Below are 18,381 nucleotides of genomic sequence, written 5' to 3'. Positions count from 1 at the left end.
TTTTTGGAAAAATAAATAAATAAATTTTCCAAGTAATTACTTGTAATAAGTCCTGACCAACAGCAGCTGTGGAGTGCAGGGATGAAATAAAAGGTAATAATAAAGATGTGCTTACAATATCAAATGAAAAATAAATAAATGTGATTCTCTTCCTTTCTATTAATTAAACTTGTGCCATTATTTACAAAGTGAAAGTGTATCTTCAAGGGCACTTCTGTCATTTCAATCAAATTATTAATCTCCTCTACTATGGTTTCCTCATCACTTTTCCCCCATCAAATATTCAACAAAGTCACACAACAGTTGGCAGTGGCACCATGTCAAGTCATTTTCACACAGCGTTTGGTATGCCGCACATGGTGAAATTTAGTACGTAGTAGGCAGTCCTAACCCAAAAAATATATTTATCTTCGGAAACGGGATAAAGTGTAGTTTAGGCAAAGCACCACTTTGATCTCTATAGTTTCAGTTATCGTAATTTTAATCCATAACGGTTTAGCATTCAAGCTTGTAGAGCAACAAGTATACTTCTCAAATGTCTTGTCCAACTAATGAACATTTTGTATGTTCTTATTCCTTGTTCTGTTATCAATGGTTGCCAAAAATTACAACCAAAAAAAAAAAAAAAAGGGCACACCCATATATTCTCCTAGGCTTTCTAGCAACTATTTAAGCCCACCATAAGCTGCTGCTTTTACAAGGAAGCCAAAAAGCAAAAATGGGGTGGAGAAGAAGGGACTGTGGTCACTGTCCAAAACATACACCTCAGATGGTGGCCACCTCTTTATCATCGAATCTTGTTGCTCTGGTTTTACGACACGATCATGCAACGTTTTCACGTAAACACGAGGCACTTTCTCAACCTCGTCCTTCTCCTCAAAACGGGCTGTCGTTATTGCTAGGAGCGGTCCAGGCCTCAACAGCATGGCAGCTAGTGTCGAATCCTGAGAACACAAAAAGGCTTCTAATTAACATACAGGAGTTATGCTATGATTAATTTTGTGATTATGTGAAATGCCCGTATGAGAGTTTGCTTTTAGCAAAATCCATGCATGAGTTATGCTATGGTTAATCGTTCACGTATGTCCGACTAATTTTTGTGATCATATAAAACCCTTGAACGGGAGATTAATCTTAGCAAAATCCTAACATGTATGTATATGAGATGTATATTCGCAAGTACATCAATGTGAAGTGAAGGATTGAATGTGATGTGATGCACATATTGATGACCATCCAATTTGCTTCAACAGCAAAGCAAAAGGACTATGCAAAAACAAAGTGCCAAGTGCCCACCAACCAACCACCAAAAACATAGGTACAGATACATTTAAAAGGCCGTGATCAAGGGTTTGTTTATATACCTCTTGAGGACTCATTTGGTATATGATTTTTCGTTGGAATTCTTTCTTGATCATGGCGCTTGTTGGAGGTTTATTGGATCCCAATCCAAACCCTAACTCATATATGTCACCAAATTCAGATAAATCAGGCACCCCCTGTTTCACATAAACATTAAATAATTATTATAATCAGAAAAATAATTGGTCCCGTCTCAATCATTGGGGGCCAGATTGAAATGTATAGTAAAGTATATCATGCTGACAAAAAAATTGCCCAAATTATTGAAGATATGATTGCTTTCTGATAAAAAAAATAATAATAATAAAACACTGAAATTACTAACAAAATCTAATTAGTTTGCATTTGTAGTAATTTTGGATAATTAATGAGACTAAGTAGTATAATTAATGTTTTCTTAAGAGATAAGGCGAGGCTTAACAACTATTTTTGTCTGTGAAGACAGTTGGCAGCCATGAGCCATCTTTCTCTGCATTTCACACACCATTGCCAGCATTGGGATCTTACTAACTGCAACGATCTTTACTAATTTCCAACCAATTCAAGCAGCCAAGCTGCCATGCATGGCTGCTCAAACTTGTTTCCCATGTCAAATTTTCTAAGAACATGATGCAATTCAAACAAATCAGATTGAGATAAAAGCAGTAATTACATCTTTGATATCTTGATCAGTTGAGTAGCCAAGTTTCAGCATTGTTGCTGCAACATACACTGCTAATCTGATTTTCTTTGGAAACATGAGAGTGGCATGGGTTACGCTGAGCCCTCCAGCGCTGTGCCCTACCAATATTACCTGCAAAACAAGTTACTTAAGTTGATAAAACAATCCGCTAATCCATGTTTCCAAATAATTAAACAAAGGGAAAGAAAATTAATCACCAAACCAAAGCAAAGACCTGTTCATTTTCAGGCAGAGCAGACAACAAGTCCAGCAGTGGCTTGTTGTAATCGTCAAAAGAAAAGACTGAATTCGCATCGGATTGGTCGATCCCGGCGCTTTTAAGATCAACGCAAGAAACCTTGTAGCCTGAATTCTCCATGAGGCATCTGATTTTGTACCAACACCAAGCCCCTCCACTTATGCCATGAACCAGCACAAAGTGATCAGTAGTCTTCAAGTTGAAGGTTACTTGTTGTGGTACTTCCTTCAAATTGTTATTTAGCTCCTCTACCATGGTTTCCTGCTCTCCCTTTTCCAGCATCAATGCCCTGCTTCTCTTTCCCCACACCCTCTCCTCCAAGCCCTTTAGTTTTTTTTTCTGCCTGCCCACTTCTCTCTCTCCCTCTCTCTCTCTGTCTCTCTCTCTCTCTCTCTCTCTCTCTCTCTCTCTCTCTATATATATATATATATATACATGGTTAGTGGACTTGAAATACTTTAATTAACTTGCTGCTGCAGGCATGGTTTTTTGCTTTCGTTCTAATCCATGCGCTCATTCAAATATACATGTACCTATATACATAAATAGATAAAAATCAGTCTTCTTTTATGCACTCGGATTTACCATTTACATTGCTAAAAGCATCACCAGTATGTCATATTTTTGGAGCAACCAAAATCACATACCACTTGGCAACCTATGGAGTCACTTTCACACAGCTTTTCGTGTGCTGCACTCATATGCTAGACATGTTGAAGTAAATAATTAAGGGCAGCCGTCCTAACAAAAAGATATCTTTGGAAATGGAGTTTTTGTCACTGAATAGGAGCAGCAACAAACATTTGTACCTCCATTACGGTTTAAAAATGATCTGTCGGTTATTTAAGTTTTATTATTTTGCTAATCTGAAACACAAATTCTCTGTTATTTAATTCATGCGTTGCTGCTGGCCAACAATATCCTGGGACCTGGCTCAAAAAAAATTTAATTTATCTGGACCCAAATGTATCAATCAGCCAGTCGTTTTCCCCTCATGACTTTTTCTTCACATATAAAATGAAGCAAACAAACACAGACAGAGCTGAAGGAACTTTTTTCCATCTTTTCCCATCAGTCTTCTTGACCTGCACAAAGTTGTGGTGAAAAGGAAACTTTTTTCCCAAGGTAAAAAAATAATTTACCCTCTTGAGTGTTTGGGCCTCCAGGAAGTTAGGAATTAAGGGAGTGAAAAGATTAGCTATAAAAAGGCTAAAAAGGTATGTCATGATTGAGCAATTACATTAGTTGTCTTCAAAGATGCATTTCTCCTGAAAAAGATAAACGGAGCAGGTGGCAGTCATTGAGAAGTGAGCCTCTGGATGAATGATGTAAACATGTATATAAATAAAGATGAGTAACTGCCAGCTCAGACATGCCAATTTGTACTTACAAAATACTTGATAAATTTGCTAGTTGAAAATAATGCTCAACCCAAGTGGAGGGGAAAGAAAGGACATGGGAAAAAAAGAGTCATGGAAGCAAGCAAAGCGGAGAGATTTTAGGTGAAGGGTAGCTTTCACATACACACAAAGACTTTGGAAGTTTTAGAGGGAAAAGAAAAAGTCATTTACTTCCACTTTCACTTATTCCTCCTCTTAATAATAGAGTCTTGAATTTATATTATGATTTGGAGTTTGGAGTGCTTTAACATCAGATAATTGCTGTTGGTTGAAGTTAATCAATCGCATATTACTCAAGTTGGCTAGAGCGAGTGTGTTCTCATTCTGCACCCGAGTTCGAATCCCCCTCTTCGTAGTTTAGATTAAATTAAAGTATAATGTGTGAAAGTATATATCTTTGATTTGATATGCCAGTTGATTGTCTCTTCCAAATGAGAAACTGGCAAGCACTAAAGCCACAAAACCAAACGCATCATCCCTTTTTTTTCTTATTTGCACTTGCTAGCTAGTTGGCTGAGAAGACCAGACCACTTCCATGATTGAATGGGAAAGCGAAAATGACATACATACTGCCATTTGATCTTGACTTTAAATTTAATTGGGAACACGGTTTCCTGTGATATATCATATACGTGACGGACCTTCTCCATTTTCTGAAGCAATAAGTTTTCCATCATTAACATTGGCCATTGGCCTCTTAAAAATTCCTGGAGGTGATTATTTGTTGAAGCAAGAGATTTGACTTTCCGTTGTAAAAGGGTGACTAAATATTATCTCAACTTTAAAAAAACTTCTTTGTATAAATTAAAGTTATTCAAAGTCAACACCATTTTAGTTTACTTTATAAGATTCTGTATGTATAAACTTGATCCTCCACCATACCCATGTGTCTAAAATAAATTATTTATATATTGCCATTACCAAAGGCATAAAGTAGATTCACTAATTGGAGGAGGAAGATGTGTAAGATTGATAGAAACCGATGTTTATGTTGTTAGACTGTAAATATATAAACTCCGGCAGTAATTTGTATCGACAATCTTAAAGATCAATATGATGCATAGATTTGTATGAGCTAGCCAAAGAGCTGAAGTTTTAGCTTAAATCACGATTTGGTTAACTAGAAAATTTTTGTTTGGACATTTTAGCACGCATATTTTTTACTTTTTGATCATGTGGAACATGCATCTCTTAGAGGCACCTGCTGCATGCATATGCAAAAAGCCTGTCGTTCTTTTTCGCACACAAGGTTCTTGATTAAAAAAGAAAATGGTGTTGCAGAGTTTGCCCCAATTGTTATGCGGTTGTGGATTTGGAAGATAATATTATTGCACCCACAAAATTAAAGTTCTCTTCCAGAAAGGATAAGTGGTGAGTCCACGTTTGGTTGTCTCCATGAGTGCGTGCGTGACAGTGCTCTTGGATCTCCACCTCTACCAGTTGCAATGTGGGAAATGATGCAAATTCTTGTTTGTTCTAGTATAATATTACAAATTGGGTCCGAATTAAAGAAAATACTTGGGCGACATGGTGGATACGTTTCTAATAAAGAGTACATTATATAAGGGATTTTTAAAGAAATATCCCCTAAACTTTTTTTTACAGTTTTAATTTGTGATCCTAAAATTTTTTTTAAGAGAAATGTCATTTTAATTTTTCAAAATTCATGATTTGTCATTTGACTTTAAACACCATCCAATTTTCCATCCATTTTAAGAGTATTTTAATTTTTCCATTTTCAAGGGAAAAAAAAAAGAGCCAAAAAAGAGACATCTCTCTCCTTTTCTCCCCCACCCCAACCCTACCCGTCTCAAAAATACATCGCATAGGACCCCACGTTCTCTCTCTCCACAAATTTTCAATATGCAAATGAAAAAATTCCAAAAAGAAAAAAGAAGAAGAAAAATGTGGAGTCTATTTGGGTGGGCTGAGGCAATTTGTGTGTGACGGGTAGGTGTTCCATGGTACATAGAGAAGGAGGAAGGAAAAGAGGAAAGGGAGAATGGAGGAAGGGGATGTGAAGAGGGAAGGGGGAATGCATTTCAAAGTGGGCGGGGTTGGTTGGAGCCGCCGGTGATGCACATGGGATAAGGGAAGGTGAGAATTTTTTTTTAATAATGATTTTTCCATTTTTAAAATACTCTTGAAAATGGAAAGACTAAAATTGATACTTTTCCAATCAATAGTATATTATTAATTAAAAAATACATATGTTATATCATGGATGAATTGTAACACCACATAACAATGTCATGATCCTATAAAAGAATTCTCTTAAATTAACCAAAACCAACTTGTCGTTACCAATTCATTCATATTATAATGTGTGTCTACATATAAATACTCACCAAACTAAAGAAAAAACATAGCTTAGCCAAAACAGCCCAAAAAGTAAAATTTAAGAGCTCGTTTGACAACCATTTTAGTTTAAAATTTAAATTTTAAAATTTTGTTCTTCAAAAACTGAAAACTTGTCTGATAACTAATTTCAATTTTCAAAAAGGGTGAAAACTGAGCAAAAGTTATTTGGTAACTGATTTTAGTTTTCAGGTGAAACTTAGAAATGAAATTTTTGGGGGTAAAATTGTGAGTTTTAGTTCATAAAATAAAAGTGCATGTTACAAAGAGTTCATAATATTTTATAGTTAATTTTTTGAAAATATGATGATTTTTTTCTTTTTGTTAATTTTGGATATGTAGTTCTCGAGGCTTAGATTGGGTCTGTGGCCAAACACAAGAATCGATCAGTTGGGTCTAAGTCGGGAGGTCCCAAATACCGTTTTGGTAAGTAGAGTGCATTTCATGTGTGGTGATATAAAAGTAATAAATGCAATAGAAACCAAAAAAAAAAAGAAAAAGAAAACTGAAAATTGAAAACAATTTCAAAATTTTAAAAAAGAAAAAAGAAAAAAGAAAAAAAGAAAAGAGTGATTTTAAAAACTAAAAATGAAATCTATTACCAAACATATTTTCAATTTTCAGAAAAATGAAATTGAAATGGTTATCATCAAACAACCCCTAACAAAATCTTTCTACAATTGATTGCATCAGATCATGAATGAAACCTGAAATGTCAATACTACACTCACTGTTTTCGTAATCTAGTAGGGCTATAAAGGACATTGTAGGTGGTGGGCCGATGTGGCCCGTGAGGAAAGTAATACACTAACCAAGCCCACATATTCTTTTTCTTGGTGAAACAGAGCTCGCATATTGAAACGGGCAATATTAGCTTCTTTATTTATTTTTGTTAGAGAAATTAATATAAATATTATCTGAACTTTTAGTTATATGCGTCATTAATATTTAATCACTTAAATTTTGTAAAGTGTTGTAATCCATCAGTTACAGTTTAAGGGTATTTTTATCAATTGATTATAACTAAAAAATAATTTTTTTAAAAAGGAATTTTTTTTATACACAATTTGAATTCTAGCTTTTGATGTTAAATTGTTTGAATTTGAGAGAGAGAGAGAGAGAGAGAGAGAGTAATTGCATTTGATTTTTTTGTTGTTTTCGATATGCAAAACTTTCATCGAAATGAAGGATAAGCCTTTAAATAATTATTGGAAGCCATAAAATGCAATGCAGGAAGGCAACAAGAGGACTATCGTCCAACCAAAAAAAAAAACAAGAAGAGGACTAAAATTATAAAGTTGGATAGTGAAATTAACAGTCCCGTTTTCTTGGACTCATGGAGTTTAAGAGACTTATGGTCTAATCTACGAGTTTAGAAAAAATATATTTTCTTTTACTTTTACTACAAAATATATTAATTTAGAAATAAAGAAAGAAAGAAAGACGCTTTACTTCTCAACAGGGTTTAAGAATAGAGAAGTAGCAATCGGTTTCTTCTAGGGTTTTATGAAAATTCTTTAACCGAGCTCTTATTGTTTTCTTTGCCAAACACAAATGGGGTTATGGGGAACTGAAGTGAAATACGGAAGCCTTTCACTCATATCTTTGACGGCTTGAAAGGATGGCTTCACATTTCAGCTGCAACGGTGAGTGATAACAAATCTCTTGGACCCCTGTAGTTCAAGAGATCAGGACTGATATATAAATGTCCCGATCTTTTGGACCACAGGAGTCCAAGAGATTTGTGGTCACCCACCGTTGGATGTAAATTCAATAGTTCAAAAAAGTTTTTTAAAAGGAGTGCAAGAGTGAGTGAACCGTTGAATTTAAATTCAAAGGTGAGTGACCAGAAATCTCTTGGACCCCTGTAGTCCAAGAGATCAGGACTGATATATATAAAGCAACAGGCAGAGAATTGTGAAACATTCAAAATACCAGAAAATGACATTGGTTAATTTAAACATTAAGAATTGAAATTATTAATTAAATAAGGATAATGTGGTAAATTCATATTTTTTCAAATTAAAAAAATTAAAATTAAAAACAAAATAAGATAATAGGTCCTCATTTTATGGAACATAACTACCCATATTATCATTTTTTAATTATAAAAATAAAAGAAAAAAAGAATAAAGAAAACCAATTGGCACATGCGTGAGCATGTGCCCAAGAGGCTAGTTTAAGTTAAATTAATATGTTATGCAGTAAAAGTAAAAGAAAATATATTTTAATTTATTTTTCTTTTTAATCTTTTGATTAGATCTAATTTAAGTATGGATGACCACAAATCTCTTGGATGCCAGAAGTCTAAGAGAACGGAACTAATGAAATTAAATAAAACATATGGGTCATATGTTGAATAAAGAATAATATAAAATTCCAAAAGAAATAGCTTGATAATAAAAATATTATGAAATAAAAGAAAAATAGAGTGGTATGTATGAAATTAAAAAGATAGATTTCAAAATCCTTAAGTTATAAATTCTTTTAATTTATTATATGAATATACCACGAATTTAAATCTAGTTATCATACCCTGAAAAAATTAATCACATCTCCTAATAGGGTATACATGTATATAGGTGGCAATAAAATAAGATCAGATTAATATTCATATTAATATTATTTGTTTTCTTATCTTGGATTGGAAATGTTTTCCCGCTAGAAATCTTGGTTGTTCCGCTTCAGTCATGGGTCGTGGCCCCACCCCTGCGGCGCTTAATTATTGCGTTTAAGTCGAAGTTACGAAAATACCCATTGCTGGAACTCAGTTCCACGGGGCAACAAAGGATTGAAAAGAGGGTGGGGCCGGTGGGTGGGAGGGCATTTTGGGGAGAGAGAAATTGAGAGAGAAAAGGCGGGCAACAATTTTGAGCCATTTCCCTCTCAGGCTTTTTCTCGTTGTCCTGAACCAATCCCTTGAATCTATTTTGAATTTTGAAAAGAGCTCGGGTTGCTTAAAATGCTCAAAAGCACTTAATGATTAATCACTTATCCATTTGATTTAGGGTTTGCGTTGGATCTGGAGGCTCTCTCTCACCTCATCTCACCTCATCTCACCTCACCTCACCTCACTTCACCTCACTCTGTCACCACACCAAAAGGTCAGTGAGCTTGGTCTTCTATGTTGCTCTTCACTTCTCCTTCGTGCTTTTCTTTTTATAGAAATCGATTACATGCAGATTATGCTTCTCAAGACTCGCGTTTTGTTTTAATTTCTTGAATTTTCATGCTTGTGTATTTTTTTTGTTTGGTCTTCTTAAGAATTAGTAGAAGTATTTAGAAATTCTTAATTTTGGATCTGATTTATCATCTTTTTCCTGTCGGTGTATGTCAAATTATATATATTGATAATTGATCATCATACTTCAATAAGAAATTGAACTAGCAACTCTTGATTTCTTCAGGAGAAAATTTCCAAAGACAATCGAATCGAGTTGCTATGTTATTGCTTTTGTTGTCACTTCCAAAGAAAACAGGACATGGGGTTTCTGTGTTCTTTTTCTTTTCTTATCCAATTTCACTTTAATTCCTTCTGTTATTATGGTTATCAAAACCACAAATTGTTTGGTTATTGATGCCATCGAGAGTCTGGTTCTCTAAGTGGTACTGTATTACAGAAACCCATTACTTTCCTTGTTTTATTTGAGGTCTTATGTTGTGTGGTTTATGTCATTTGATGTCAGTAGATGGTTGATATGGAGAGAACAGAAATGGAGAAGTCAGATTCATGTGGGCAGGACAATACTAATAATCCAGAAAGTTCTATATGGCTGGTAGAAAATCTTGAAGGTAAGTAAATAGCTATTTTCTTGCTTTTCTTGTTTGTTGTACTGTGTCTTGCTGAATATTTGTACAGATTGTTTCAGACTGTAATAATTCTGTGATGGGTTGGCCTAATAAAATGTTCAAAATGTTGTTACTTACAGAGATGGACCAGAGCATTAAGCAAATGCTGAAGCTGATCAAAGAAGATGGTGATTCTTTGCCAAAAACTGTTGAACATTATAGTCAGGGGAAGCCAGAGTTGATTGAGGAATTTTACCGGATGTATCGATCACTGGCTGGGTGCTACGATCACTTGACAAAAGAAGCACATAAGATTATGCCATCTGTGATTCCAGTGCAGGGATTCGGAGATTCTGAATCCGGTTTTGACCATGGCTCTCCTCTTATGACTCCTGATGCAAAGCTGAGTTTGCACAAATCCGCCCATCAAGTGGTTGATTTAGATATATCACCAAGCTCAGACGGTTCTAGCCCTGCTCTTTCTCTAAAGAATGGCACTGAATCATCTTCCTCATCATCGTCAGGATCCGAGTCAGAATCTCTTAACTCCCCTGTCAGCAATTACTTGGTTCCATCTCTGAAAGTTCATTTCGACAGCCAGGGATGGCAGCAGAAGATTACTGTGCTAGAAACTGAACTTTCAAGCGTGAAAGAGAAGCTGCAGATGAGGGAGGCTGATCTTGAACTTGAGCAAACACAGGTATTGAAGCTGCAAAAACAGATAGCTGAGTTGGAGAGTCGTGCATCAGACAGAGAAAATGAGATTGCGAGATTGGTTGCAGATTTGGAAGTAACTAAAGAAAGGCTTAAGGGGTCAGACGACGAGATTGTGAAGTTGAAGCATGAACTCACACATAGACTGTCTGAAGAGGCTCATCAAATGCAAGGTCAGCTTCAGGTGGTTCAGGAAGATATAGCCATGTTGGAATCTCAACTTCACTGGGAGAGGAAGCATGTTTTGGAGTTGCAGGAGAAGATTGTGAGGTACAGTGCTGATATATTTGGGCGTGATCTTGAGGTGATGGAATTGAAGAGTGCATTGCATGATGCCCAGGAACAATTTTCTCTTGAGAAAGCAGACCTGCAAGCTGATATTTCAAGTTTGACAGAGAAGCAAACCATTTTGGACACAAGAATTGAAGAAGGGAGTTTGAGAAACAAGAACTTAGAAGATGAAATAAGGCGATGCGAAACTGATAAGATGGAAATGGAAAGGATGCATGTTGCCCAAGAGATGGCTTTGCAAGATGAAATAAGTGGGCTGAAGGTAGAAGTTGCTGAGAGAAATGGACATGTGGAAGCTGTGAATAAAGACTTTGACAGGTTTAAACTGAAGTATGACATAGTAATGGCAGAGAAAGATGAGCTCAATGCTAAGGTTCACACGGTTACAGCGAATCTGAGTTCCCGTGACAATCAAATCCAGGAAATGGAGGGACATCTACGCCGGTTGAATGCAGAACACGAGGATATGATTGCTGGATATGAAAGTGCACATAGACTAGTAGATGAATTGAAATTGAGAGTGGAGGAGTTGCAGAAAGAGGTGGATAGTCAGAGAGTTGCGATCTCAGATGGGGCTGAGCAGAAACGAGAGGCGATACGACAGCTTTGCTTCTCACTGGAGCACTATAGGAGTGGATACAAAGAACTTCGTCAAGCATTTCTTGGGCACAGGAGGCAAGCAGTTGCAGCTGCATAAAATCAGTTTCTTCATCTATTAAAATGTTGTCAAAGTATGTTTTCTGAGTCTCACTTTGTCTCTTGCATGATGTGTTTGTGTTTCTTATGTTTGAACTTTTGTTCCAACTCTGAGAGACTATTAGACATTATTGTATCTTGTTTAGGGTCATGGTCAGTTAATTTTGATAATTTAAAGACCAACAATGGCATGTACAATTTTATATACATATTCGGATTTGAAAAAGCTTTGCTAATAATTAGGTGATAAACTAAGTCATCTGCCTAGAGGGATAAATGGGAACCTCTCTCTCTCTCTCTCTCTCTCTCTCTCTCTCTCTCTCTCTCTCTCTCTCTCTCTCTCTCTCTGTCAGTTGTTGAGCTGCAGCTATACACATTCAGCTAAGGCTTCATTCATTGCAGTTACTATAATTATTCATTTATGCCTTTTTTTTTTCCCTCTCTTCCTGCATTTAGAATTGACAAGGTCATGCCTATGTGATACTTACTATTATTTTATATAAATTTATTACTTGAAAAACTCAGTGGCGGGTAGTTGAGGGATTCTTGATACCCACACAACCCAAAGAAAGTTTCTGTGCAATATTACTTCATAGTTTACTACAATTTACGCATGCCCTTTGTCTGCTTGATGCAAAACAATGCAAAACAAAACTAATTATAAATCATTTTGCCTCCAAATGCAAAAGCAATTCCTATCTGTTTTGCTTGCTTGCTTTGCTATTACTTACTATTCTATATTAAAAAGGGTTAAAAACATGAGGACATTTCAATGATTATGTCTACCGTGAACTTCTATTAAATAATTGAAAAAAAAAAGGGGTGAAAGTTAGAGATCTCATAGGCCAATGCCAACAGGCCATAGAATAGAATCGTCTTTGGAATTTTGAATGCTTTATAAAAGAGAAGGTTAGAGAGAATGTTGTTAGTATTCTCCTTATCAATGAGTATTAAGTTGCAAACAATCTGGAAACAAAATCAGCACAATAAAATTAGGCAATCAAAATTGTGCTACTTTGGTTAAGAGTGGTACCAAACATTGTGCTACTTTGGTTAAGGGTGGTACCAAACATCCTTCATAGGGTAAGCCAGAAGTGGCTGAGGAATTTGGTATCACGATCAGATGTGATGGACTTGGGACGCCATGTAACTTCATCACTCCTTGAAAAACAGTTTGGCGATACTAAATTCCTACAAGCTATAAAATGCGCTATTTTTAAAAACATTTCAACCACAACGAAAACAAAATCCATTCCTCTTTGTGTTCAAGGAAGGCCCAACACAAAATTTATAGAAAGATCCTGCCAAATATCATCAGGTATAGGTAAAAGCATATAAAGATCTGTGTTCTGGGACTGTCCTTTAGATACCTGGAAGACATAGCACCTTCTCACAACATTGGCCACATCACGCTTCAATTAAGGCCAAAAGTAGCGTTCCTCCATGCTAGAAATTGTTTTGTCCTTCCCCAAATGTTCACTCAGTCCTCCATGTAAGTTTCTGGTTAATTGTTCCCTTGAAGAAGAAATAGGAACACAAAGTTGATTACCTTTGAAGAGGAACCCCTCATTGATATGATAGTCAACCGTATACTAATTACGAGCACACTTCATTCATATGTCTCTAAAATATTCCTCATTTTCATACAACTCCTTGAGGAATTCAAAACCCACAATTTCTTGAGTCAGTGTGACCAACAAGGCTGCACGCATACTAAATGCGTCTGCTACACGATTAATAATGCCATATTTATGTTTAATTACAAAGGGGAATTTCTAAAGAAATGTAGTCCACCTTACATGCATTTTGTTGACATTTTCTGGTTATTAATAAATTTAAAGGCTTGATGATCAATATAAAGTTTAAACTCTCGCTGCACAAGGTAGTGTTCTCACTGTTTCAAAGTCCTCACAATCCATAAAATTCATGATCATTTGTGCTCAATTTCTGGCGGGCTTCAGTGAGTTTTTCAGAGAAAAATACTACTGGCTTCCTTTTTTGAGACCAAACAGCACCTACCCTGACTCCACTTGTGTCACAGACCTTGTACATCTCAGTTCCTCTAGAAACCCTAATTTCTCCAACACTAATCGCCCTTGCCAAGAGGATAAGAACATCCAAGTTTATCCAAAGGATAAATATAAGAACATCTAAGTTTATCCAAAAAAATAAATATCATAATTGGAGAGGATTCAAGTGATTTTACTTCCAAGAATTTAAGAGATATATATATATATATTTTTTGAAGCTGATGATTATTGAAATAGTATGAAAGTAATTCTACAAAGGTAGAGAACATGTTGTAATGTTCATATTCACCCGATCAAGGTGATTATCAAGAGCAATTTAAAATTTAGTAATGTTTTTATGCAATGAAAATACCACAACTAGAGAAGAAAAAAGAAACAGGGAAACGAGCTAATTAAGCAAGAGAAAGTGATGCCACCACATGAAAGAATTGTATATGCTCTAGTAGCTCTTTGGCTTGTCTTGTGCCCTTTTTTTCAAGTCTTGAAAACAACTCATTGCCAAGCTGGTCACCGATGTGTGCATCGACGAGCACTCCGGCGACACTCCTACAGCTATTTGCAAGGGCTTGACCGACTTCAGCTGCATCATCAGGTTGGCTTACTACAAGGGGGCTTCCTCCTTTGAAAATCTCAAGCTTGTTTATGATGAATGAGCCATCAGCTTCCACTACTTCTTTGAAGTCTTGTAAGCTTGAGGCGTACATAGGAATGTTGAAACTGTCACGTTTCTCACTAGTGATAAGACCCTGCGGAAATTGATAAGTTATGAGTTATATTAATCTATGTCAAAAGTAGTAATAGGTTATACAAAAGCATAATCTAAAGCTAAATATTTGTTTTACTAAATTTATCATTGTCGATCACACATTTCTAATAAAATAGAGATCTTTGGTCCGGTATGTTGTATATGCTCTCATAATTCATAACAGAAAATAATACACTAATTAGATCTAATATTTAATAAACGTGGTGCATGAAACATTACTCATATAAATATAAAAACTCAAAATCAAACTCAAATATTATGCATTATAAATTTATAATATAATTAATGTTTTCATTTGTATGATTATTTATTGATTACCTCTTGGACAAGATCATCCCAAGCATCCTGAAAATGGGTCCCAAAGAGAAGGCCTGGGCCACTTTGGTCAGTGGGGTCCACTGAGGTCCTACCCAAACAGACAAGAAACATGGAGCCACCTTTCTTGAGCTCCTTGCCTCTTAACTTGAGAAAGCTTCCCAAGTCTGTCTGGAACTGCTTCTTGTATGCATTGGCTGTGCTCTCCTTTGCTCCATGAATGAACACCTTTCCTTTGTTGTAGGCTGCTGATCTCTTGTCTACCACACTCTCTGGCACCTGGGTAGGTCCCACCCAAGACATAAAAATTTGTATATTAATAGGACTAATAATGAACAACATTAATTAGTACATCTACGGCAAGATAAGTAATTATAAATAGCTACGAAAATTATGGAGAAATGAATTACCTGTGAGAGCCAATGCAAGGAAAACGCGGAGTGAAAAAGGTCAATGCACCTCGACGGGAAAAGCTGCCGGTAAAAGGAGCCAGGGACCCCGGCTGCGAAGTAGGAGCGGTGGCTGTCGGCGGCGAGGGTCTCCTCCATGCTACCGCCGTGGTTGGCCATAGGAGGGAGGAGTTGGAAGAGGGTGTTGAAGTCATTGCTAGGGAGATCAGAGAAAAAGGCTGAGAACTCAGGTAGGTCATATCCCGAGGCCTCATAGCGCTTGGCCATGTGATTGATGATCACATCTATGGTGTTGATGGTGTTGCTTCCACTTGAGCATCCAAGGTCCGCAACCACAAAGGGGACTTCTGGAGAGCTCAGCTGCACTCTGTCTAGGGTTTCTTTAAGCAGGTGAAGCATGGATCTTGCATGCATGGCCTGAAAAATGAAGGACACAACACATATAATTAAGCAAATTGAACAAGAGAATGGGAAAATCTTGAATAATGGAGTAATTAATTATACCTGCGCTTTGGAATTGTTGGCATAGCTGGACTCTCCTTTGCCTCCTTTCATGCAAAATATCTTCTCCAGCTTTTTACTTGAAACTAAAACATTGTCTCCCTTTGGAGCCATGAATGAATCAATTAATAAGAAATATTTCTGAAAACTGCATTGTGGAATAAATTATGCTATACTGCATTTTGGACTGGCATTTTAATTTGGCACAATTTTTCCGTAGATTAGACTAATTTATATTTTAACGAAACAAAATTGAGATTTAGAAGAAAAGGAGTACAAAAATCTAACCGGGGCTTCGGAATTGTTGGCATCTTCTTTGACTCCATCCAAGCTCTCAACCTCAACATCAGAAACAACCACTTTCTGTCCATCTGAAGCAATATATTATGTATTAATCTTAGATTCTAGGGAAAAAATGATGCTAATTGTTCAAATCATATAGAGTGAGAGGTATCGTATTTGTATATGTGCAATATTATATGGCTAATTGGGACCCAAAATGGGTACCAAACAAGACAAAATAAGAACTTTTAGAACAAATTACATAAACCACTCACGTTGATAACGAGAATCCTTAAAAAAATTGGTAAGCCAACCCTTCCACAAATCTCCACCAACATTAAGGAAAAACATTTCTAACACAACAAACACTCTCTTCAACATTATCTCTATTTTTATTATTCTCTTTGTTTCTCACTTCTCATGTCTAGAATGTATGAAGGTATGCTACTATTTAACATGGTATAGTGATAGGATAAACTTCAATCCTTAAGGACATAAGGCCATGTTTGGTAACTAGAATTGGATTGGATTGGAAAACTTACTATATGTAACGCATGTTGAAGGAGGAAAATGATGAAATGTTGTCCAAGTTGAAGGTACATAGAAGATGCATTACTCATGAAGGAAACTTATTATCTCATGCAATCCTCACAAAATGGTAGGATATATTAACACATTATAAGTTACTTCTTTTAATCCCCCTAAAATGAAAAATACTTCATTTTACGATGGGATTTGGAAAACTCACTATATGTAAGGCATATTGAATGAGGAAATGATGAAATGTTGTCCACGTTGATAGTAGACGATGGATTACTCATGAAGGAAACTTATCCCCACAAATTAATAGGATATCAACACCTTGTAAATTATTTCTTCTAATCTCCCTAAAATGAAAAATACTTCACATCTACCTTCATTTCCTCCTTCAACATACCTTAAACTTAATGGTTATCCAATCCAATCAAATCCTAACAACCAAATGAACTAGGTAAATGAATATCTACCAATTTTTTTTTTTTTGGAGGTATACTAATTTACCTAGAGGCATACATACCTAAAAAAACATATAGGTAGATTTATTTCTCACAAAAAACATAAGGATCAAGAATTATAGGGAGCAAAAACATTTTCTTGCCCCTTGAACAAATTAATTTCAAATCATAAAGATTATTATTTCTTTGATAGGAACCATAAAGATGATGAAATATGAAGATTTGATATAAAGAAAAGGAAAAATGTTGACCCATCGATTTGAAATTGAAAACGATTAATGATCAAGTCAGAAATGCTCACCTGAGCACCTCTTTTTGAGGACCTGTGAGCGACAACTTACTACAGCTATTAGATTCATCCTATCTCTAATCTTCTTTTTGAATCTTCTCTTTTTTCATTATGACATGTGTTACTTTCTTTACTCATACAAGCTAGTTTTTGTTTTCCAAATATACCATAATTTAATGTATTGGCTTTTATATTTCCTTCGATTTATTCAAATTTTTTTACAACTTTGTTACCTCCTTGTTAAAAAATTAAATAAGAAAACGCTATAGCAACTCTTGATATCTTCAAGAGAAAATTTCCCAAGACAGTCGAGTTGTGTTGCTATGTTATTGGTAATATCATTTCCCAAGATAGTTTAAGTATGTTTTCTGAGGCTCACTTTGTCTCTCTTGCATGATGTGTTTGTGTTTCTTATGTTTGAAGTTTTGTTCCATCTTTTTCATAAGTTTCCCGAATTGGAATTATTGTTATTATTCATTTACGCTTTCTTTTTTCTTCCGGCAATTAGATTTGACTTGGTCATCCCTACCTATGTGATGCTTATAATTATTATATAAATTGATTGCATGTAAAACTCAGTGGCGGGCATTTGAGGGTTTCTTGTATCACACAACACAACCCAAAGAAAAAATTGTTTATATTAATACACATTTGTATTTGTATGCAAGATTACTTAATTAGTGAGCTCCTAAGCTAAATGTAAAAGCAAGTCCCATATGTTTAGCTTATTATTATTATTTTTGAATACAAATGATATTGGAGGGAGGAATTGAACTTAAGATCTCGGTGTATAGATAAATGCTCGAATCTAATACCACTGTGCAAACAAAGCAATTAATCACTTGAATTGCAAGCTTTTTAAATTTATTTTGCTTGTTTGTTTGCTATTACTAGTCGATATTAAAAAGGAAAAAAAACATGACGATAGTTGAATGATAATGTCTAGCGTGAGCTTCTATAAAATAATTGGAAAAAAAAGAAAAGAAGGGAGGTAAAAGTTAGAGATCTCATAAGCCAATGCCAACGCCAACGCCAATGGTAGGGCATAGAATAGAATCGTCTTTGGAATTTTGAATGCAATTTCTGTAAAGACCATAATTTGTGAATTATCAAGAAGGACGACAAGACATACACAAAGCAGAAACTTGGGAAGAGAGAAAGAAAAAAGAGAAAAGGGCAAAACCAGGAAGATACCATGTTTGACCAGAGCTGAAATGTCAGTAATGTCCCTGACCAAAGCGTTGTGAATGGGAATGGGATGCC

General features: G+C 35.6%; 3 protein-coding genes across 5 annotated transcripts; 1 reads left to right on the top strand and 2 right to left on the bottom strand.

The window, feature by feature from the left end:
• LOC18785537 (methylesterase 17) lies at positions 450-2,798 on the bottom strand. Its single transcript, XM_007218731.2, has 4 exons — positions 2,259-2,798; positions 2,015-2,155; positions 1,365-1,499; positions 450-944 (listed from the first exon to the last, which is right to left on the bottom strand). The coding sequence occupies exons 1-4, from the start codon at positions 2,562-2,564 to the stop codon at positions 666-668; spliced, it is 861 nt and encodes a 286-aa protein (XP_007218793.2). The 5' UTR covers positions 2,565-2,798; the 3' UTR covers positions 450-665.
• On the top strand, positions 8,951-11,803 carry LOC18787715 (protein NETWORKED 4B). 2 transcript variants are annotated; one of them, XM_020558080.1, is made up of 3 exons: positions 8,951-9,144; positions 9,730-9,832; positions 9,970-11,531. In XM_020558080.1, exons 2-3 carry the CDS (start codon positions 9,730-9,732, stop codon positions 11,529-11,531), a joined length of 1,665 nt encoding a protein of 554 aa, XP_020413669.1. In that variant the 5' UTR covers positions 8,951-9,144. The 2 variants fall into 2 exon arrangements, with proteins under 2 accessions (XP_020413669.1, XP_020413670.1); XM_020558081.1 differs by lacking the exon at positions 8,951-9,144 and having other exon boundaries at positions 9,970-11,803.
• LOC18787700 (indole-3-acetate O-methyltransferase 1) lies at positions 13,953-15,927 on the bottom strand. Of its 2 annotated transcripts, XM_020558569.1 has the most exons (5): positions 15,841-15,927; positions 15,556-15,654; positions 15,052-15,468; positions 14,645-14,920; positions 13,953-14,306 (listed from the first exon to the last, which is right to left on the bottom strand). In XM_020558569.1, the coding sequence occupies exons 2-5, from the start codon at positions 15,604-15,606 to the stop codon at positions 13,953-13,955; spliced, it is 1,098 nt and encodes a 365-aa protein (XP_020414158.1). In that variant the 5' UTR covers positions 15,607-15,654; positions 15,841-15,927. The 2 variants fall into 2 exon arrangements, with proteins under 2 accessions (XP_020414158.1, XP_007221180.1); XM_007221118.1 differs by lacking the exon at positions 15,841-15,927 and having other exon boundaries at positions 15,556-15,666.

This window comes from Prunus persica, chromosome G2, assembly GCF_000346465.2.
Source record: "Prunus persica cultivar Lovell chromosome G2, Prunus_persica_NCBIv2, whole genome shotgun sequence".
Lineage (NCBI taxonomy): Eukaryota > Viridiplantae > Streptophyta > Magnoliopsida > Rosales > Rosaceae > Prunus > Prunus persica.
Note: the sequence above shows the minus strand (reverse complement) of the source record. Positions and strands in the feature narration are given on the sequence as shown.